Source organism: Littorina saxatilis, linkage group LG17 (genome assembly GCF_037325665.1).
Source record: "Littorina saxatilis isolate snail1 linkage group LG17, US_GU_Lsax_2.0, whole genome shotgun sequence".
Lineage (NCBI taxonomy): Eukaryota > Metazoa > Mollusca > Gastropoda > Littorinimorpha > Littorinidae > Littorina > Littorina saxatilis.
Genome location: NC_090261.1, coordinates 24,007,472 through 24,031,797, shown reverse-complemented (window position 1 = coordinate 24,031,797; position 24,326 = coordinate 24,007,472). Strand labels below are relative to the sequence as shown.

General features: G+C 41.9%; 1 protein-coding gene across 1 annotated transcript in view; it reads right to left on the bottom strand.

Annotated features, from left to right (window-relative positions):
• LOC138953967 (streptococcal hemagglutinin-like) overlaps positions 1-24,326 on the bottom strand; it is a 113,343-nt gene that overhangs the window by 14,943 nt on the left and 74,074 nt on the right. The window contains exons 4-7 of the mRNA XM_070325985.1: positions 22,718-22,852; positions 3,900-3,946; positions 2,587-2,700; positions 187-331 (exon numbers count right to left, since the gene is read on the bottom strand). Of these exons, the coding sequence (XP_070182086.1) occupies positions 187-331; positions 2,587-2,700; positions 3,900-3,946; positions 22,718-22,852 (441 nt within the window). The remainder of the gene's footprint in view (positions 1-186; positions 332-2,586; positions 2,701-3,899; positions 3,947-22,717; positions 22,853-24,326) is intronic.

The window sequence follows — 24,326 nt, the reverse complement described above, 5'->3', positions numbered from 1 at the left end:
ACACACACACACACACACACACACACACACACACACACATACATACACACACATACATACACACACACACACATACACACACACACACACACACACACACACACACACACACACACACACACACACACACACACACACACACACACGAACCTCTTCTTCACAGATTGTAACCAATCGTACACTTACCGACTTTGATCTTGCCGGATTCGACAGCAGGCCCACGATTGTGAACTTGGCTGACAAATATCCCGTCCCGCATGTTGCCCGAGATGTTGAAGCCCAGTCCTATGATGTCCTGACTTTGCAGCCACACGCTTGTGGTCTCTGGACCCTGTAATGCAAAAAATGAGAAATACAGTAAAACAAAAATACTGGACATTGTGAATCCCGGGATGTTGAACCCCAGGCCTATACATGTCCTGACTTTGCAACCACACGCGTGTGTGGTCTCTGAGCCATGTGGAGCAGAAAGAACATGCGAAATACAGTCAAAGAACAACACTGCAATCCGAGATGTTGAACCCCAGCCCTATGAAGTCCTGACTCTACAACCTCACGCGTGTGGTCTCTAGACTCTGCACAGCAAAACGAAAACAAGAAATACAGAAAAATAACAAGAGGAAAGCATCACTTGACATGGCGAAACCCGAGATGTAGATCCTCAGACCCATGACTGCAGTCACGCGCTCGTGGTCTCTGGGCCCTGTACGGCAGAAAGAAAACGCGGAATACAATAAACCAATAACAACAGGAAAACGCGGAATACAATAAACCAATAACAACAAGAAAACGCGGAATACAATAAACCAATAACAACAGGAAAGCATCACTGGACATATTTATGGAAAGCCGAGATGTTGAATCCCAGGCCAATGTCTTGAGGATATAACAGAGAACTGAACAGACAGAAACAGATCAATACTAAAATACAAACATCCGGAAATGGGTTATGGGGTTGTGGTATTGATGGAGGTGGGAACAGCGAGGGAGGAAAGAAACAAAAATCATTGTCTATCGTTAAAACCAAGAAGATCCGTGTCTTTTGACCAAGCGGGTTACAAAGGTGACCCTGACCTTAGTGTGCATTGAGAGCCTACAACCTTAGGCCTTTCAAATGTTATGCCACAAAAAATATCTTTCATTGTGTTAAAACTGCTTAAGAATTTTATCGTCACGTTTTACAACCCGCAGGTTCCTGGCCTTCGTCAGAGCTTCAGAGTAAAGTGCATTTAAAATCGTCACCCGTTGACAACGATGAATTTTTAAGTGACAGCTAAGGTGCAAATGGGACACTTTATGGCATAATCATACACCGTCTGCTATTCTGGCCGCCTGACTACATCTGAAACGGATGTTGCTGCCTTGCAATGCTTGTTTTGTTGACATGACCTGTCAGTTGAGCAGAACAAAATCCCGGTCAAGAAAACTTAAAACAGAGCTAGATGTTCCAGGTTAATGGTATTATTTGTTCATCTCAATAAACAGTACGATGCATGTTCCATTTAGGGACACATTACTTTTCAGTTAGCGAGATTATTGTTGGTCACAAACTAATAAATCATACTTACGTCTGTCGCATTTATTGTTTAAATTCAAAAATGAATAAGACTGTAAAAACAGTTCCAATTTCCCATTACAAATGTTCACATGTTCCGTGTTATCCACTATAACATTTCAAATTAATTGTTTAGACCTCATTGATTTATTTTCTCTTCAATAAGCAGATTTCTCATCATTATTTGTTCTTGTAAATGTCCGCAGCGTTTATGGGCAGAATTTGTCAAGAGATAGCGTAATTGTCATTTCAGTGAGAAAAGCGTACCAAACGATTTGTTATCGTTTAAAATTGTGCGGATTTTCTGTCGTAGGCCTTCTCCATTTGTGTGGGTTTTTTCTGACGAGAAAGTGCAAACTTATTTTATACTTGGTGATTAATTGTTTTACCCGTAAGGGAAAAAATGCTTGCCCTCAAGTGCACCCACACACATCCGACAGGCTAATTTATTTGTTAAAAGGTCGACTAAAACACAGACAACGAAGTCCAACTCACTGTCTTTTAAGTGAAAATAATCACTTCCCTGATCCCACCTTTCAAAAGAAAATGTCGTCAACAGATGGTAAAATGACGAGGTTCGTGCGACAGAAATTCCATAAGGACGAAAAGCACCCGGGTCATCAGCAAGGGAGGATCATAAAGAGAGACGTCCTTTTTCAGCTGAGAAAGCTTAAACCACCACGATCCAACCATTACGAATACTAAGTCATAAATCTGCCCCAACCACGTAGTAATAATAGTTCCAGGGCCCATTGGATAGTTGCCGATGAAGACCAGGGCAACCGAGGGGCACAGGAAAGATAACCAACGGGTCGGGAGCCAGCCGCGGTGTTAGATTGGTTGAAATTGAGATTTGTTGTGATTTCAACGAATCAAACCCTACGGTTTGTTCTCTCCCGTTTGGGTGGCACCCACTTTCGGTTCGTGCACTTCGGCCCAGCTTGAAAGAGTTCATAACATAACTCCAGCTAAAATCACCATCATCATTACTACGATCAGTAATACTGAATGAAACACAGGTTAGCACTGACCATGTAGTTGTTGTCGAGAGACCCACAGGACCCCTGCCGATGAAGACCATCAGGGAAGTCTTCCTGTCCAGGCAGTGACACCCACGTCTTCTGGTTCTCGCCTTTCTTTGGCGACTGCAACACCACCATGGAGTGCAACGGTCATATTTAAATAGAATGTCTTGGCGATTGTAACGTCCCCATTTAGTGAAACAAGGCTATTTCATGAATCCACGAACACGCTAGTGTTTAAATAGAATGCCTTGACAATTGTTACTTCTCCATTTAGTGAAACAATGCTATTTCATGAAGCCACGAACACGCTAGTGTTTAAATAGAATGCCTTGACAATTGTTACTTCTCCATTTAGTGAAACAATGCTATTTCATGAAGCCACGAACACGCTAGTGTTTAAATAGAATGCCTTGACAATTGTTACTTCTCCATTTAGTGAAACAAGGCTATTTCATGAATCCACGAACACGCTAGTGTTTAAATAGAATGCCTTGACAATTGTTACTTCTCCATTTAGTGAAGCAATGCTGTTACTTTGAAGCCATCAACACCAGCACATCGGAACATTTTTTGGCTGAGATAAATCCACGAGAAGCATAAGCAGCTAGACATAGAAAGGAGTAGGATGACAACATTCGCGCTCCTGGGGGCGTAAGGACATTCTTCTTTTAAAACCAGTCCACTTTACCTGGGGTTTTTTTCTTCTAATTTGACATAGTGTATATATCAAGCCATCTTAAGAGCAAGAGAGGAAAAACATCGTTTTTTACGGCCATAAAACGTAAAATGTCAGCGCCTTTTTTTGGTGCATTGATGCTTGAGCCCGCAATCTAGACACCATAAACATTCTCCCCCCCACAAACACGTTTAACACATTACGACAGTTGCCATTCAGATTTTGTTATAGCCTGGTACTTACTTTCTTGACACATAAAGATTGTTTTTTCTGTGAGTTTGGTTAACATTTCTATGAAGTCCAACAAATTTTTTCTTCACGCATGAGCTTTTCATAATCTCAATTTAACCCCCTCTCGTCCCCCCCCCCCCCCTCACTCACTCATTCTCTCTCTCCCTCCCTCCCTCTCTCCTCTCTCTCTCCTCCCTCCCCCTCCCTCTCTATCTCTCTCTCACTCTCTCTCCACTCTCTCTATCTCACTCTCTCTCTCTCACTCTCTCTCTTTCTCTTCTCTCTATCTCTCTCTCTCTCTCTCTCTCTCTCTCTCTCTCTCTCTCTCTCTCTCTCTCTCTCTCTCTCTCTCTCTCTCTCTCTCTCTCTCTCATCACTGAGTCCTCTCCTTCTCACTCGTCCGCTTACTCACCTTCTTCGTAGGAGAAGCATTTTTCTTGGGAGAGTTCTTAGCCCTTCCTGCAATAAAAAAAACCCCAAAACCTTTAACATTAATCATGCCTTTATACCAAGTTAAACTACAACGATACCTTACAGCCTTACAGAATACCTGCATATAACTAAAAGCTTCAATACCAAATCTGGCTAATTATTATATCAAAGAATTGCCGCTGATGCCAATTGTTCAGATATATCACTCCGATTGACCCCCAAAATCGATTTCACTAATATTTTGCTAAAATTATGCTTGTAATACTTTCTGAGTGTGTTGAAACAATTGTAAAAACATAGAGAAATCTACCGGACAGACTTTTGAATATGATAACATGCCAAGAAAAACAAGAAGAGCAAACGCTCGATCGAGTCACTTTCGCAGTTCTGAATATTATATGAGGCATCAGATGGACAGGAAGAAATTGCTATTCACAACACAATGAGTCACGTTCACATAAAATTTGAGCCCGGTCACTTTTATAGTTTCCGAGAAAAGCCCAACGTTAAGTTGTGTGTTGCCGAACAGAAAAGGCTAGTTATCTCCCTTGTTTTTCTGATAACGTTCGTAAAAGGCTACAGATGTAAATACTTTGATGTAAAGAATAATCCTACAAAGTTTCAATCACATCCGATGAACTTTGTCAAAGATATAAAATGTCTAATTTTTCCTTTGACGCTGACCTGTGACCTTGAAAAAGGTCAAAGGTCAACGAAACCATCGTTAAAGTGTAGAGGTCATTGGAGGTCACGACTAAACAAAATATGAGCCCGATCGCTTTGATAGTTTCCGAGAAAAGTCCAACGTTAAGGTGGTGTCTACGGACGGCCGGCCGGACAGACTAACACTGACCGATTACATAGAGTCACTTTTTCTCAAGTGACTCAATAAAAACGAGGGTTTGGTCATTGGATTGGGTGTCTGACATTTTAATTACAATGACAGAACCTGGTTAGCATTTGTGATAACCATGTGTTTCTTTTAGAACTACGTGTATTTTAACGTGTCTTTCCGATATGGCTGATAATAGGGAGATTACACGACGCTGTTGTTGGCTAAAATTGGACCCGCTACTCAGCACACTCTGAAAATATCATAGGCAGAATATTAGCTAAATATTAGGGAAGTCGATGCTTGGGGTTAATGAGTTTCATTAATAATGTGTCCACAAGACACATGCAAGTAAGAACAAATACAAAATGTCCAGACGTAAACGCACACGAGTTTAAGCGCCCAAAACAACCTATCTATGATACTATTATTGTTATTGATAAGTTTGATTGTAGCATCTGTCGAATGGAAGAGGTACACATACAAACAAAATAACAATAAAAACAATCTCTCTCTCTCTCTCTCTCTCTCTCTCTCTCTCTCTCTCTCTCTCTCTCTCTCTCTCTCTCTCTCTCTCTCTCTCTCTCTCTCTCCTTGATGAACAGGTGTCATGTATCACACACAAAAGCAGGGTAGGTTGCAGAGGAAGCGAACAGAAAAGGAGAGTACTTTAATTACCTTAATAGCAACAGAACAGTTATAAAAGGGATCAGTGAAGGGAGTAATTTAATTATATGAATAGCCACACGTATAGTGTCTGTATAGCACTACAAACTGTACACAGTCTCTGTGAATGGACGCACCCTGGTACCGCGCAACAGAAGCACTTGACATCGCTGACCCCATTCCTTTATTTACCCTTTTCTCTTTCTTTCTTTTCTTGTTCGTGTTCCGCTTTTCTCCCTTCATCCCTGTCAGCAAGCCAAACCTCCCTCCCTCTTTCGAACCCTTTGCTTCCGCGACCAACGCAACCAATTAACACAGTTTATTCACATCATAGTCATGACACTCAAACTGAGGTGCTAACTGCGCGCTGCGCATACAAGTGCCTCATGACGATGTGATTAAAGGACCGTGCCATAACAGGCTCTTTTTAAGGTCAGATAAAGCAGTTGGGGTTGATTTAATGATATAGGTAAGCATCTACAGATGCAAAATCCGATCAGTAAATCTCAGGTTTTGTGTTGCATCAGTCTAATTTTACACAAAATGCATGCTCAAAAAGCGACCAAATTCGTCTGCTACGCGAGACTTCAAATTCCCCGCGGCGGCAAGCCCTTGGCTGTGACGTCACAAGGGGGATCCAGAAGCGAAAGTAGCAACGCTCGGTGTGCGTCTTTGCTGCAGCTGTGGATGCGCGCGTGCTCCCGACATCATGCCGAGAGAGTTTGCTGCTGCAGAATGTTCGGAGTTGCAAAAAAAGACTCAGGCTTGAGTTTGTATTTGTTTTTATCCGACTGGGTAACAACTACAACGACGACAATAACACTGACAACAACTCGAAAACCAAGAACAACTACAATGTCAACAACAACAGCTTTACACTGATAAACTGCAGGTGGAACACGATTGATTTGACACGTTACAACCTTGATTTCATCTACGACGACGACAACAACAACATCAACTTAAATTCGAGAACATAATTATTACGTCTTCAACAAAATAGCCAACAACAAATCCGATAGAACTTCAACTACAATCACAACAGTGATCATGGGCTGCCTAATCTATTTGTTGAGTCTGGCAGACATTTTACTTCCACCCTTGAGAGAGAATGTTTTTTCCTCGTACACTTTGTGCCTCAAACCTGACTAAGAGGATACAATTCTACATTAATCCCCGATTATCAACCCAGATAGATGGGACACTTCCGTCTCAACTCGGACGCCGCTGAAAGAACGATCTCCAGTAACAGACGCTGATAACGATACAGCTATCTGCTCGCTCCTAAGCCACTCCCCCCAGCCTGTATGTCTACACACTGGCACCAATTAAACCTCCAATTGAGCTGTTAACCCGTGGTTTGTAAAAATGTAAAAATATTGTACAAATTACGTCGAACCTAAATCCGCGATTTGTAAAAAAACAAAAACAAAAAACAAAAAACAAAAAATTTGTTTCTCTATTCAACCTATTGTCCCATCGCTGGGAAATTCGGATCGCTTCCTCCCAGTGGAAAGCTAGCAACAACAGAGTCGCGCTACCCCAAAGTCAAGGGATCCATTAGATTTGTTTTTCTTTCTTTTTCCATGTCGTTATTTTCCTTCATCGCTGGCGAATTCGGATCGCCTGTCCAAGATGTGGTATGTGTCCAAGTTGTGGTATGTGTCCAAGATGTGGTAATGTGTCCAAGTTATGGTATGTGTCCAAGATGTGGTATGTGTCCAAGTTGTGGTATGTGTCCAAGATGTGGAATGTGTCCAAGTTGTGGTATGTGTCCAAGTTGTGGTATGTGTCCAAGTTGTGGTATGTGTCCAAGATGTGGAATGTGTTCAAGATGTGGTATGTGTCCAAGATGTGGTATGTGTCCAAGATGTGGAATGTGTCCAAGTTGTGGTATGTGTTTAAGTTGTGGTATGTGTCCAAGTTGTGGTATGTGTCCAAGATGTGGTATGTGTCCAAGTTGTGGTATGTGTCCAAGTTGTGGTATGTGTCCAAGATATGGTAATGTGTCCAAGTTATGGTATGTGTCCAAGTTGTGGTATGCGTATAAGATGTGGTCTGTGTCCAAGTTGTGGTATGTGTCCAAGATGTGGTATGTGTCCAAGATGTGGTATGTGTCCAAGTTGTGGTATGTGACCAAGTAGTGGTATGTGTCAAAGACGTGGTAATATCATCATGTGTTCAAGTTTTGGTATGTGTCCAAGTTGTGGAATGTGATGGGACAATAAAGAAATGGAAAACAAATCTAATAGATTCACTGACTTTCGGGTAGCGCGACTCTGTTGTTTCTAGCTTTTCACTCGAAGGAAGCGACCCAAATTTCCCAGCGATGGGACAATAAAGAAAAGGGAGAAAAATCCCATAGATCTCCCTTGACTTTGGGGTATCGCGACTCTGTTGCTGCTAGCTTTCCACTGGGAGGAAGTGATCCGAATTTCCCAGCGACGGGACAATCTAGTAATGATATGGAGAAAGAAAACAAAATCAACGGAGTCGCGCTACCCCAAAAGTCAAGGGATTTTGTTTTTGTGCCTTGACTTTTGGGATGACAAGAAGATATCGGGAGCATTAACGTGATTTGTAAAAAAAATGATTACAAATCACGGGGCGCGCAGACCCTTGATTTTAACTCCCAGGCTCAAAACTGTAAGGTTCAGCAGCTAAAGTTGCTTCTATGAATACGGCTTCTGACGTCATCGAACATTCTACCCAGAATTCACCACTTCCGTATTCTCGCGGACGTTCGAGATACAATGGTCGCCAGATCGGAACGCGAAAACGCTTCGCTTCAGCCACGAAATTCGTCGGATTATGGCCCAAAACGATTCCGAAATAAACTAAACCCTGTGAGGGAAGGTGAGAAAACAATTTTCTACGGCATGCATATGTCTGGTTAACCTAAGTCTCGCCAAAACGCAAATAAACGCGTTTTTGACACAAAAAAATAGCCTGTTGGGGTCCTTTAAACTTCTCCGGTTTGCGGCTTGCGGGGACCACTCTTTTTTGCGCAAATATTTGCGATTCAAATTAAGAAAAACTGGGCCCGTTGGCAAACATTTGGCACGATCGTGAGGCCTGTGCCGGTATGCCGTGTTGCACATATAGGCGACATTGCACTGAAAGCCAAGGGCATTGTGGGATCACGTGCAGGACAATATCAAAGAAACACAATGCCTGACACGAACATGTCTCGAGCCACACTGAAACAATAACAGTTTTTTTCTCCCAAAATGTACTCTTTTGTTTTTAGAAAGATGCTGAAAAAAATGCCTTCCACAATGCTCGTCAAAAGATAGATAGACAGTTTTAAACTAGACAGAGAGAGAGAGAGAGAGAGAGAGAGAGAGAGAGAGAGAGAGAGAGAGAGAGAGAGAGGGAGGGACAGACAGACAGACAGACAAACAGAGAGAGAGAGAGTGAGAGAAAGAGAGACAGAGACAGATCGACGTGAGAGAGAGACAGAGACAGAGAGAGACATAATCAGAGACAGAGACATAGAGAGACATAATCAGAGACAGAGACAGATAGACAGAAAGGACAACAACGACGATGCCGACCATGTTGGTGACGACAATAAAGACATCAAAGATTATGGTAACGATGACAATAAAAGGCTGCAACAAAAAGACAAGGAGAACAATACGGATAAATGGGTGTTTTCTTTAATGAAAAACCAAACGAAGATTGGATTCGCGTCCATACCCGTAATATTCCGCATAATTGATTATATACTTGCGGTGAACAACCGAATCAAAAACAGCAATGTTAGGAATGCATCGGAACTTTGAAAAGCAACAAAACAAATCACGAGCTTCGAGTTCAGTCAGCTTGATTTATTAGGGGAAGGGCCCCTAATATGGACCACTTTTTGTTTATTGCTGATAACTAGCTTGTTTTCGTGCAAAGAAGTTTCATTTTGTGTTTGGTAGTCCTTCTTTCTTAGGTTAACCGTTAGGCCTAATTAGAGTAAAATAGCTTTGATACACATTCAGCAAAAATTAAATACAGAAAAAATCACAAAGGGTCCATATTAGGAGCCTGGGCGCCTAATATGGACCTGTGAAGCGGCCTTCACGAATCACTGTAAAAAGCAGGGATGTTGCTACAAATTCATACCTATAGGACAAATGTCCTGAGTTCTTCAGCATTAATAGGACATTTGACCGCTTTCAGAAAGTGTAATAGGACATTATGAATTTGCGCCAAACAGCTTATAACACATTCCATGGAATTGTTCCAAAGTCATGCGCACACACACACAATCGCGTGCGCTGTAGAACACGCACATAATATAGTAAATACATCAACACAGTGTGCGTATAATGTTGTATTTGTTTAGTTTCAAAGAAACCACAAAAAAGAAACCAACATGAACTACTTCAGAGCTCTTACTTTGATTACAAACTGCATGATTTGGATAAAAGTTGAAAAACAAAATGATCGGTTTGATCCAATGCTGATCTTTTGCAGGCTTTAGGGGTTTTTTTTCAGCGGCATAATTCAGTGCTTCGTCTCGTATCGAAAACAAAAGCAGACGACAAATTTAGTCAGTTGGAGTTGTCTCCCGTACTCCTGTAGCATGCACTGATCTAAAAACAATCCACAAACGGCGCATACCGCAAACGGTTCACAAAAGAAAAGATCCGCACGCGGCACTGGCAACTTCAGTGTCAGCTGAACACGAGAGCGTTCGGTCTTTTAGAAGATTTGTATCTTGAAATGAAAATTAACGAATATCGCGCTGTCCGAAGGAATGGAGTACATATCGGACAATGACCACGCTCAGGCTAAAACGATAGGACATCTGACCGACATGCGGCAATGTGAATCGGACATTTGGGGATTTTCATCGTAAAATGTCCGATGTCCGACGCCTAACGACATCCCTGACAAAGCCCCCTATATTTCAAAATAACATGATACAACTTAGTGTACAAGTCAGCCTAATTAAAATATGCTCTAGATTTATCTGTTTCGGGTTGATGAGAGCATTATTTGAAGCACACCAGGAAACTAAAGAAGCTTATCAAAAACAGAGTGAAAATAAGTGAAATTATCAACTTCCACGAAAAAAACACCTTTTCGTTGCATTTTTTTTTTAAATCTCGAGGGCTAGTTATAGGTTATTACCAGCAAGCTTCTTAATGAATTAATGAAACTAGCCTTTAGCTTTTATTTTCTTCGATTTGTTGAAGGTGGTCCATATTAGGGGACTCGCACATACTTTGAGATTTTGCTATTATTTTTTGTTTGCAGTAGAAACTCGGGGTCAACACTGCTAAAATGTAACAAATACGGTTTTAGCTGTCATATATAGCCATTTCTGTTTGATAAAAGCTTTGGCTGTAGACAGAAACGAGTCCGTTTTAGGCGGCAAATTTAGAGTGAACGCTGCCAAAAGTGAAAAAAGAGAAAAAGCCTAACGGTTTTGAGATTTGTGTTTCTGCAACTGTTTTGACATGTGCAAGTTATCCAAAGAGGGTAAATACAGCGAATAAAACTTTTTTGAGCGCTCTAGCGCCGTTAGTTGGTGGTGGTCCATATTATGAGCCGGTCCATATTAGGAGCCCTTCCCCTAATAATAAAAGCACTGTTATTTTAGCATCAATAATTCAAGCTTTAAGATGGAGGGGCCAGTGAGCTTAGGCTAATGCGTTGACCATGCAATTAATACAATGTAACCCGACCTGCCTTTCCTTTCTTGACTCAGGCATGCTGGTGTTTTTGTTAGAATAAGATACCTTAGGGAGAGTCGCGGGAGGGGGGGGGGGGGGGGGGGGGAGGGGGGGTAGAAAAAGAGATGGATGGATTGTTTATTCATTAAGGCCATAGCCCCATATGAAGGGGTGTGAAACAAAAAGAAATATATACATACATACAAATAAATACACACAGAACATCAAACGAGACGGATCCTACATCAGATAAGTAACAGTACAGCAGCACAATATGGATACATAATATATGCATACTTTTATCTAACATTAAATTCAGTCTCCGAAATGATTTATACAAATATATGGCAAGATTCCTTGAAACAGTTATAGGCCTAATACTGGAAGATACTAACAAGACCATCTTAAAACTACAGGGCTGTCTCCAATAGTTCTCGGGGATTTTCTGAGATCTGCAAGTACAGTAGAGAACGAGAGAGAACGAGAGAGAGAGAGAGAGAGAGAGAGAGAGAGAGAGAGAGAGAGAGAGAGAGAGAGAGAGAGAGAGAGAGAGAGAGGGGGGGGCACAGACAGAGAGACAAAGAGAGAGAGACACACACACAACGACACATAGAAAGAGTAACAGAGAGACAAAGCGAGAGAGAGAGAGAGAGAGAGAGAGAGAGAGAGAGAGAGAGAGAGAGAGAGAGAGAGACTGATAGAGAGAGAGAGAGGGGGGTGAGAGAGAGGGAGAGAAAGAGGGAGAGAGAAAGAAAGAAAGAAAGAAAGAAAGAAAGAGAGATTAATAATAAATAACAAAATCTAACCATGTTTTCACTCAGAAGAAAGCATGCGTGTAAGTGTTTACAATGTAAATAGCAATGAAATAAGTAAGGCTTTCGGGGCTGTCAAAATGACGTGTTTTTACCTGACGTGTCATTACTCACTGACGACACCAGGCGACACGTGAAATGATCACGTCAACGAGCGACCGCAGGTATGATTACAGAGAGAGAGAGAGAGAGAGAGAGAGAGAGAGAGAGAGAGAGAGAGAGAGAGAGAGAGAGAGAGAGAGAGAGAGAGAGAGATCTGTCTGTCTTTTTACATTTAGTCAAGTTTTGACTAAATGTTTTAACATAGAGGGGGAATCGAGACGAGGGTCGTGGTGTATGTGTGTGTGTGTGTGTGTGTGTGTGTGTGTGTGTGTGTGTGTGTGTGTGTGTGTGTGTGTCTGTGCGTGTGTGTGTGTGTGTGTGTGTAGAGCGATTCAGACCAAACTACTGGACCGATCTTTATGAAATTTGACATGAGAGTTCCTGGGAATGATATCCCCGGACGTTTTTTTTCTTTTTTTCGATAAATACTTTTGATGACGTCATATCCGACTTTTTGTAAAAGTTGAGGCGGCACTGTCACACCCTCATTTTTCAATCAAATTGATTGACATTTTTGTAAAGCAATCTTCGACGAAGGCCGGACTTCGGTATTGCATTTCAGCTTGGTGGCTTAAAAATTCATTAATGACTTTGGTCCTTAAATATCTGAAAATTGTAATAACTTTTTTTTTTATATAAAACGATCCAAATTTACGTTCATCTTATTCTACATCATTTCCTGATTCCAAAAACATATAAATATGTTATATTTGGATTTAAAAACAAGCTCTGAAAATTAAAAATATAAAAATTATGATTAAAATTAAATTTCCGAAATCGATTTAAAAACAATTTCATCTTATTCCTTGTCGGTTCCTGATTCCAAAAACATATAGATATGATATGTTTGGATTAAAAACACGCTCAGAAAGTTAAAACGAAGAGAGGTACAGAAAAGCGTGCTATGCAGCACAGTGAAACCACTACCGCGCTGAACAGGCTCGTCAGTTTCACTGCGTTATGCACAAGCGGCGGACTACGGTCATTGTGAACAAATGCAGTGCGTTCAGTTTCATTCTGTGAGTTCCACAGCTTGACTAAATGTAGTAATTTCGCCTTACGCGACTTGTTTTTGCATTTAGTCAAGTTTTGACTAAATGCTTTAACATAGAGGGGGAATCGAGACGAGGGTCGTGGTGTATGTGTGTCTGTCTGTCTGTGCGTGTGTGTGTGTGTGTGTGTGTGTGTGTGTGTGTGTGTGTGTGTGTGTGTGTGTGTGTGTGTGTGTGTGTGTGTGTGTGTGTGTAGAGCGATTCAGACTAAACTACTGGACCGATCTTTATGAAATTTGACATGAGAGTTCCTGGGTATGAAATCCCCGAACGTTTTTTTCATTTTTTTGATAAATGTCTTTGATGACGTCATATCCGGCTTTTCGTAAAGTTGAGGCGGCACTGTCACGCCCTCATTTTTCAACCAAATTGGTTGAAATTTTGGTCAAGTAATCTTCGACGACGCCCGGACTTCGGTATTGCATTTCAGCTTGGTGGCTTAAAAATTAATTAATGACTTTGGTCATTAAAATGAAAATTGTAACAAAAAATAAAAATTTATAAAACGATCCAAATTTACGTTTATCTTCTTCTCCATCATTTGCTGATTCCAAAAACATATAAATATGTTATATTCGGATTAAAAACAAGCTCTGAAAATTAAATATATAAAAATTATTATCAAAATTTTTGTTCGAAATCAATTTAAAAACACTTTAATCTTATTCCTTGTCGGTTCCTGATTCCAAAAATATATAGATATGATATGTTTGGATTAAAAACACGCCCAGAAAGTTAAAACGAAGAGAGGTACAGAAAAGCGTGCTATCCTTCTCAGCGCAACGAATACCCCGCTCTTCTTGTCAATTCCACGGGCACTGCCTTTGCCACGGGCGGTGGAGTGACGATGCAACGAATATACGGGCTTGCTGCGTTGCGTTGCGTTCAGTTTCATTCTGTGAGTTCCACAGCTTGACTAAATGTAGTAATTTCGCCTTACGCGACTTGTTTTTTTTTGTGCTTAGCCCTAGCCTTCTATCCATCTATCAAATTAATGTTTCTAATGCATCTTTTTCCTTTTCATGAACAATCTGTCCATTATATTTCCATATGGACTATACGTTTCCCTTTTTTTACTGTCAGTCTACTTCTTCTTCTTCTTTGTTCATGGGCTGAAACTCCCACGTTCACTAATGTTTTTGCACGGGTGGATTTGTACGTGTATGACCGTTTTTACCCAGCCATTTAGGCAGCCATACGCCGCTTTCGGGGGAAGTCTGCATGTACGACCGCCTGTCTGTGTATCATTCTATTTAACGTAGGGGAAGGGCTCCTAATATGGACCGGCTCCTAATATGGGCCACCTTCTGTTCTGACAAACTAACGGCGCTAGAGCGCTCAAAACAGTTTTATTCGCTGTATTCACCCTCTCTGGATAACTTGCACATGTCAAAACAGTTGCAAAAACAGAAATCTCAAACCCGTTAGGCTTTTTCTCTTTTTTTCACTTTTGGCAGCGTTCACTCTAAATTTGCCGTCTAAAACGGACTCGTTTCTGTCCACAGCCAAAGCTTTTATCACACAAACATTGCTATTATAAGACAGCTAAAACCGTATTTGTTACATTTTAGGAGTGTTGACCCCGAGTTTCTACTGCAAACAAACATTAATAGCAAAATCTCAAAGTATGTGCGAGTCCCCTAATATGGACCACCTTCAACAAATCGAAGAAAATAAAAGCTAAAGGCTATTTTCATTAATTCATTAGGAAGCTTGCTGGAAATAACCTATAACTAGCCCTCGAGATTTAAAACAAATGCAACAAAAAGTCTTCTTTTCGTGGAAGTTGATAATTTCACTTATTTTCACTCTGTTTTTGATAAGCTTCTTTAGTTTCCTGGTGTGCTTCAAATAATGCTCTCATCATCCCGAAACAGATAAATCTATAGCACATTTTAATTAGGCTGACTTGTACAATAAGTTGTATCATGTTATTTTGAAATATAGGGGGCTTTTTACAGTGATTCGTGAAGGCCGCTTCACTGGTCCATATTAGGCGCCCAGGCTCCTAATATGGACCCTTTGTGATTTTTTCTGTATTTAATTTTTACTGAATGTCTATCAAAGCTATTTCACTCTAATTAGGCCTAACGATTAACATAAGAGAGAAGGACTACCAAACACAAAATGATACTTCTTCGCAAGAAAACAAGCTAGTTATCAGCATGAAACAAAAAGTGGTCCATATTAGGAGCCCTTCCCCTATCCTTTTCATTTTTTCCCCTGGCTTTTACTGTTTTGGTACGTGCACCTGTGACCCTGGGCAAGTATTTACACTGGTGGCGGGGGAAGTCAACCTTGAACGAGCGGTGTTTCATTAACTTTGTGTGTAAAGCTGGCTGCATATCATTACTAGTAATGCTTCAGCGCGTCACAAAGAAAGATCGCATCCTCTCAGGCGACGTTTCTTTCTCTCTTACCTGACACACAGTATTAATGGTGCAGATTTATACTGGCTTAAGTATTATTTAGTCCTCCTCCCCCCCCCAAAAAAAAAAAAAAAAAAAAAAAACCATGTAGGGAAAAAAGAGCTGGTATGCAGTGAGAGAGACAGAGAAGAAAGAGAGAGAGATTAATTAGAGAGAGAGAGAGAGAGAGAGAGAGAGAGAGAGAGAGAGAGAGAGAGAGAGAGAGAGAGAGAGAGAGAGAGAGAGAGAGAGCCAGCGAACTGACGGACAGAAAAACGGGCAGACTGAGCGACAAGTGTGATGTGGAGGGGGGGAGGGCTACATTTTACTATTTCTTTTTTTTGTTTTTGTTTTTGAAAAAACAAACAAAAGACAATTGAACAATACACTTGACGCGCATTTTTGATTTGGAGGTTTTGGAAGTAACACGAAGGGACATTCACACTGTGAGACACGATATCACCCTGTGATACTCGGCAAGTAATTAGTTACCTATTATCAACATCAATGATGTATATCAGCGTTGAAAGTAATGAAGTTTGACACTCGCGTATAAGTCAAGTAAACCATGTGTGTGTGTGTGTGTGTGTGTGTGCGTGTGTGTGTGTGTGTGTGTGTGTGTGTGTGTGTGTGTGTCTGTGTGTGTGGGTGTCTGTGTGTGTGTGTGTGTGTGTGTGTGTGTGCGTGCCCGTGTGTGTGTGCCCGTGTGTGTGTCTGTGAACGTGTTTGCGCGCATAACTTTCTCTCTCTGTGCCTGTGTGACTGACTCTATCTGTCTATCAGTGCAAAGACACTAAGCCATGTAGGTTAATGACTTAACATAAGTGCAGCTGAGGACACGCATGACTGCATATCGATTGAAGCACAGGCGTGTTATCAATGTTTGATGTGATGATTCATGCTCAGAGGTTTTGATGCCGGATAAAACCAAACAGTCTGCACGCATTTATGAACGTTAATGTAAAGGTGTTAGCGAGATTTAAGAAACAGCACGTTTCGTTTTGCAGCTCGTTTCGTTTGGTGAATGAGTCACCCCGCGAAACGGAACGTGTAACGAGACGGCATAGGCCGCAGACAAGATTTAGATGTATTCACGTTTCGTTTCGGAATGAAAGGCCGGGCATGGCAGGATATGATCCGCTGACTGGGCATGGCATAATTTCAACTCCACGAGTCAATAAAGGATTGACATACTCGCATTGCACGCACAAGAGCTTCACATTTTTCAATTCATGCACCTGATCACATACGAAGCCAGAATAAAAATTCGATGCGATGACCTACTTCTGCTTCGCCATTTGCTTTCTCACCATGAAGTTGGATAAATGTACCAGGATCAGCACCCTTCAAAATATTTCAGTTCACAACAGTTGTCTACCTCCAATGAACACATTCTCAGCGCTGAAAGACTGTGAAAGGGTTGATGAATCTAGCAATGCATAAAATGGCCAACAAATAAAACTGTTAGTGTGCAAAAATACTCACAAAAGTTGACGAAATATTGTTCGTTTTTTGGGGGTGGAAAACGTGACTGCGTTTTGACGTTCCACGTTCCGTTTCAGTTGACCTTCACCTTTCCAGCGAGAGACCCCCGAAATAATGACGTTTACCACAACTTCAAAACGAAACGTCCCAACGTTTCGTTTCTTAAATCTCCGTAATATCAAGCTTATTGCCGTATTACCGTGTTTACGTCAAGATGTGCGTTTAAAAATAATTCGGAGAGAAAGGACATGGGAAAAACGTGAACTGAATGTGTGCCATCTTACGTGGGACGCGTGTATAAATTATACAGCACAGGGGTGTTGCTAGGATCTATTTTCTCAGGGATTTTGTTTTGTCAATACAGCCAGTAACGTTAAGGTAAGTTTCGGAAGCTTAATGCAATTCTTTGCGACATCTTATTGCCTCTCCTTAAAAAAGGTTCGACAACTCTGTTAAGACAGCATTTAAGGCGGTTTTCGGCGAATTGAAATAAGGCGTTTTTTCAACTTGCGCGGCCAAAAATCCTTGCATGCATGTTTGTCTGCACGAAGACTATTACTGTTCGTTAGTGCTTTAGCACCTTATATCAGCATATTGCTGTAACCTAGCAGCTATTTATACTGGTTAGTTTGTCTACTTGTCTGTTTACCAAAGATACTGCTATATATCTTAACACCTACGCGCCCTCACGTCAGATTTTCAGCACTAACACCCATCTCCATCAAAGGTCATTCACTTAAAATAAAGTTGTTAATCACCAGCACAACTTGTATGGACAATGCAATCACAGATACCTGTGAATGCGGGCACTGTTGACATTTGAAGCGTACCGCACGTGTGTTCATCACACACAGACACTGAGACAGACATACAGACAGCTTGTTTCCACCTAAGTTGTCCGGCGCCGTTAAAGTGAATAATTCATGCACCTTGCCGAAGGCGACGTAATCAATAGTCCTGAGCCAATCATGGCGCAAGAGATCTACAATGACTACCCTTGTCTTTTGATGGTGGAGACATTGATGACAACAAGAATTTGGAGGGAGAGTAAGAAAGAAACGAAGTCAAAGAAAAATATGGAGGCTGAACTTATGGAAGAGCAGTGCGTGGTCAACGAGAAAGAGGAGGAGGAGGAGGAAGAAGACGAAGAAGAAAATATATGGAGGACGATGAGGTCGACCACAACGATACTGATGTTGATGTTGTGAAGTAACAAGACGAAAAGGAGAAAGAAAGCCCAACGACGATGCTAATGAAGAAGACGATGCCAATTATGATGATGATATCTAGACCACGACGACAACGAGGCAAAGAAAATAGTGAGGACGATGACGTCGACCACAACGATACTGATGTTGATGTTGTGAAGGAACAAGACGAAAAGGATAATTATTGAAAAGGGCGAGAACGAAGAAAAGGAGGAAACCACAAAGACATTGCTAATAATGACGACGACAACGACGACGACGACGGTACAAAGGTGGTGACAGTGCTAAGGATTAAACCAAGCGAAGGGCGACGACAGCAAAGCAGAAAAGTAATGATCGACAACTGATCACAGCAATTTTAAAAATTCAAGGTGACGGGCTGATGATGGTGACCGGCTGGTACAGATTCTACTAATTATAAATCGAGGCTGTTGAAAAAGAATGTGTACGTATTGAGTACGTGCCGGTAATATAACCGTTATATATCTAACATGCTGACTGTTAGCAAATGATAACAGACATCTCTCAAAAATTATATGAACATTCGCCTGCCAGCTAATGTTTATATCTATTTTCTCGACATGTCTGTTGTCACTTGCTAACAGTGAGCATACTAGAAATAACTCGCAGCCAAGAGCAAATACAACAAAATGGATTGGATTGGATTGGACTGGATAAGATTTATAGTCCAGTGAGGTTACCCTCATGGAAATTCGGGCTGCTTTCTCCCTGGGGAAAGCGAGCTGCCATATATACGGCGCTACAGCAATAACAAAATAACAGCAAACAAATAAACAAACAAACAAACAAACAAACAAACAAGCAGACAAACAAAATACAAGCAGGATTGTTCGCATTAACCACACACAAGTTACAAGACTTGAACAAAAACACAAACTGACAGCAATGCTCATCACACAGCACAGATAGGAATGTTGATGTCACAAAACAGTCTGTATTTCAGTGATATCTGATTGAGCGGACAGATATGCGAAAAGCAATCTCAATAATGAAAACAGAAATCCGCGGGATGCAAACATTGCCTGCTGTTAAACACAGACGGTTGTGTTTGAAGTTGAGGACAAAAAGGAAAGTGTTTTTTTTACGTGGGTGCACACTGAAAGGTGGGGATTCGTATCAACATATTTTATTGATCGAATATGTATGTGCGTGCGTTTGTGCGTGCGTACGTGCGTGCGTATGTGCGTGCATTCGCGTCTGTCGGTCTGTCTCTGTACGATTATCCATTTACCTGTCTGTCTACTTGGGTTATTGTGCGTGTAATATGCGTACGTCCGAGATTGTGTTCACAGGGCGACTGTGCGAGTGTTTATATGTAAATGTTTCCCTTTGAATTGATGTCTTTTATATGCCGAACTAACACGATTAAAGGCGATTCACACAGTTGATAGCATTCACAGCATTCCATCAGCTAGATCAAGATTCCGTTCAAGTTTCCATAGCACATAATATTACTTGCATTTTGCGTGCAAACATGCAACCTCTGTCGTTGATTTGTCAATGACACCACTTGAGACTTTTACAAAGTCACGAACCTATTATATGTACAGCAGCACGTCAACACGTAGATAGGAACCACAACAGGGAGATAACCACATATCACATTTCCTACTTCGCGAAGGCAGGTTGTTTTGTGAGTTCGGTTTGTCACCGTAAGCCATTAATGTGCAAGCTTTTGACATGACATGAAACTTGATCCGGGATGGAAAGAACGCCGAAAATGATGTCGTCTTTGTGTTTCTTTGAGAATCTTTGATGTGAAAGTCACAGTATTTTTTTCTGTTATGATGATGGTTTATGAGAGAAGGCATCGTTTTCTATCCCTCGTTGCGACCTTCATTCTGAGAAATCTGAGTATTTGAGTAAATATAAATGGCACCTCCAATCAGGTACAATGAACTTGAAGGTGGAGAGGACAGGTGATATCCTTGGACATGGAGTAAGTTACATTTCAAGACGTGTGCTTGTTTTTTTTTAAATCTGGTCATCGTAACTCTGAACTCTCCCGTTCAAAACAGAAATGCGTGTACCAGAGTGGATGTAAAATAGAAATGAAGCCTTTTGGTCTGCCCCAACGCAAAGATAAATATGTTAATGCATCACCAAACATCCTACACACTATGCGGTGCGAGCAGAGACTGGTTTTTAATTCTGAGCATGTCCCGAGCAGAATATTTTCAACTTCCTGTTAATGAATTATTCATGACGTCACTTCCTATCTCTCCTTTTCCGGAGAGAGATGTCCGTTCGTCCGTTTAATTGTTTCCAGTGTCCTCCTAACAGCGGCGTTGTGGTCTTCTCGGCAATAGTTTATCCAGAGGGCATGCTGTCCAACGGCGTGTTCCAGGTCTACATCAAAGGATATTTACATATGAGATACATCTTTTATTTTTGCTGTGTATTAAATATGATCAACATCGGCTCCAGGTCAGCAATAAATGTACGTGGGAGAACAAAGATACGTATTTAATGCCACCTTGGCAGAGGTTGGAGGAAGAGGAAAGAAAGGTGGGGCGGGGTGAGGAGAGGGTGGGGGAGAAAGGAAGTGGGGGAGGGGGGGAGAAAGGAAGTGGGGGGGGGGGGAGAAAGGAAGTGGGGGGGGGGGGAGAAAGGAAGTGGGGGAGGTCACTCGAGCTCTCCACGCGTGTGGTCAAGTAAGTATGACGAATTGCAAAAGAACAAATATAGTTTAAACTCGTTGTTACACACACACACACACACACACACACACACACACACACACACACACACACACACACACACACACACACACACACACACACACACCACTAATCACACGCATGATCAAGGTCGAGACTAGTCACGGACAGAAGAAGACTGACCAACATAAGATCACAGGGTCCACTTATCTAACATTCCCAGAGCGAGGGTAAAATGTTCTTCCTTTGATGGCGGTACACATTAAAGTGGGCAGTCACGGTCAATTGCATTTCTAATGCTTCGGTGAGTCAGTCCAGTTTCACCAAACTTAACCAGGCTTAACCTTTTCAAAAAAGAATTATTAGGTAAATGGGATATATTAATCTTCCCCTATTACTTTCGTTGACGGCCTGACGTCAGATACTCTTTTCTCGAGTCAACATAACGTTAAAAAAAGTTCCACGTCATTAAGCCTGTATTGAGCGTGCGCGCACGTGTGTTTGCGTGCATGCGTGCATTGGTGCGCATGCAAGTGTGTGCGTGTGAGTAATACTCGGCCCTACTTTATATTTTCGAGATTTAGAAAAGACTGCCACCTTTTCTTACATTATATTCGGGGAATGCCATGGTTAGATTGCGCATTTGAATGTCCCCACTCCCCCGTGCTACTTACAAACATTACAACGATGATATCGCTAGCGTTACAATCATTTTTTTCTTTTATTGCAATGTTGACCTTCTTGCGAGCTTAAAATGATAGGGAAAAAAAGGTCAGCCGCACTCCATTGAACATAAAAATGCTTCCTCACCCGTGCCTTTTCAAACCACAACCAGATCAACCTCTCCCTTTAACCAAGCCACACACAAAAATCCTTGCAGGCAAGTGGAATTGTTTCTTTTTAGAGTGCATTCGTATCCTTGTAAAATGTGCAAATTGGTAGATTGGAGATGGAGGATGGGTAGGGAGTGCATGGGGGGAGGGGGGGGGGACGGGGAGTGTCAAAAGGTAATCTGCCAAGCGTGTCTGCAAGCAATTTGGCAGGTATGCAGGAATATCGTGGGACGTCCAAAATTGTTTTGTTTTTTTCGATCAATATCAAGGTATGAAAAATGAGATTGGTTGGTGGTAAGGAATGCTGTTCTTCTGTGGATTGCTGTGAGCCGGGATGACTCAACGCCAAAGAACAACAAAAAAAGGAGAGAGAAAAAAAAGAAGAAAAAAGTATTCTCTTTCACTGTTAGAGAGGGCTTGTCGACAACAAGGATATATCGACATGTACCTTGACTAGGATAAAATATTGTTGAGCGTTAAGTTTGTATTCATAAACCTGTTTGCGAGACAATAAATCGTGTTGCTTTGTCAAGAGTACAATTAACTATTAGTGAACATGACACACTTACGCGGATGTGTCGCAATACAAAAAACAAGAGAACAAGAGAGAGAGAGAGAGAGAGAGAGAGAGAGAGAGAGAGAGAGAGAGAGAGAGAGAGAGAGAGAGACAGACAGACAGACAGACAGACAGACAGACAGACAGACAGACAGACAGACAGAGAAAAAGAGAGAGACAAACAGAGAGACAAACAGAGAGACACGGAGATAAATAGAGCCAGACAGACAGATCGACAGGCAGAGACAGATCGACAGGCAGAGAGAGGTCGGGATGTACGCACGAGCCACTGCAGTTACAAGACATTTCAAACTGACGTCAAAGATAAAAAGGTCAACAACACACACGTTGCAGTCCTAGCACGCTAAACACACAGAGGACGACAAAACAATTGTAAAATTCCACACCATAAAGAAACACACTGTCACGACACATTGTCACGACACAAACAAGAGTCAACGATCCAGTCAATGTCGTGACCTACTGACCTTCTTCTGCAGTCAGGGCATCGTGACCTGCAAAGGCAGGGTTGTCATAGCAACTGTCTCTTGGGTGACCAGCGGCAGCGTCGTCATCTGACAGGCCGTTGGACTTTCGTGTGCGCTTCGGAGGGAACAGAAAACCTGCAACAGTCAGAAATATGATTATTACAGCGAAGTTTAAAACAAACGTTTCGTGATATTGTACAACAATACAAACAACACAACCAGCCATCCAACTGGCATTCACACAGCTAGATGGACAAACCGAACGACAGACACATAAAAAACAAGAAATTCCTCCGAGGTAGGAAAAACACCCCCGTCCTTACCATTCTCACTGCCACCAACTGAGAAGGTTATTTCCCTTTGACCATTAATATGTCCCTCTATAAGTCCTTGTAGAATCTTAATCCACCAATAACTCCCTAACCGTGTGTTTGACTGGTCCCAATTTTTGTAAGGACCGTCTCAGGAATGTATAGAACCTGTTCACCAAGTTTGGTGACGATCGGTCCGTTCATTCTTGAGATCTATATGCGAACACAAACACACAAACAAACAAACAAACAAACACATCGACCGAATCCTATACACACTCCTATAAAGGTGTTAGAATTGGACGAAGGATAGTCTTAGAGAAAGCAAATGAGATAATCTCAGAGAGAGGTCCACTGAGGCCATGATATAATGCAGGGATAGTAAAGAGAGAGTGACAGACAGACAGACAGACAGATTACAGACAGACAGACAGACAGACAGAGAGAGCGTGTGCATGAGACTAATACAAAACGAGACATGTTGGGCTCGGGTCGGCGGAAAAAGGTATGTTGTTTGGCAGGTAATAATGAAGGACAGCAAAGGAACGAGAGAAAAACCGATACAGATAGAATCATCTGCATGCAGCCATGACGACACGCAAACAGTCAACCCTCTTCCCCATACGAGGATGACGCGGCTCTCAAATAATCTAAGCCTTCAGGAACGACTTCAACCACCACCACCACCGCCACGACCTCCACCACCACCATCGTCATTGCCACTACTGACATCATAGCGGCCTTCTCCACAGTCATTGTCCGAGCCATTTCGGACGTCACCAGGGTAAGAAGGGCTGATCCCAATCAGGGGGAAATTGGACGAGAGCTGTTGTGAGGTATTAGCCATTGGCAAATCGATGTGATAAGGGGGATGGGGTGACTGGGGGTTCCAGTCTATTTCCAGATCACACCTAAGTGTCCACTCACTGCCCAATTCCTCCTGAGATCATCTTTGACAAGCCAAGATGGTTGTGTGCCAACGATTGTGTGGTACAACTCATGCACAAGGTAGTAGGGTTGTGTGCCAACGATTGTTTAGCACAACAAATGCACAAGGTAGTAGAGTTGTGTACAAACCATGTAAATTATTCCTGATCAAAAATGCATGCACACAGAAAGTGCTCGGTTACTAGCTGGCCATCTTCATAAGACGGATCTGCTTTATGGTTGGGCGACTGAAAACGGTCCTACGCGTATCTTCGAAGATTTTGGATGACAACCACCTTCTCTAGACCAAATCGCCATGCGAGCGGGTACGCTCACCAGCATAAACAACCACTAGATGGACGCTGGTGGAG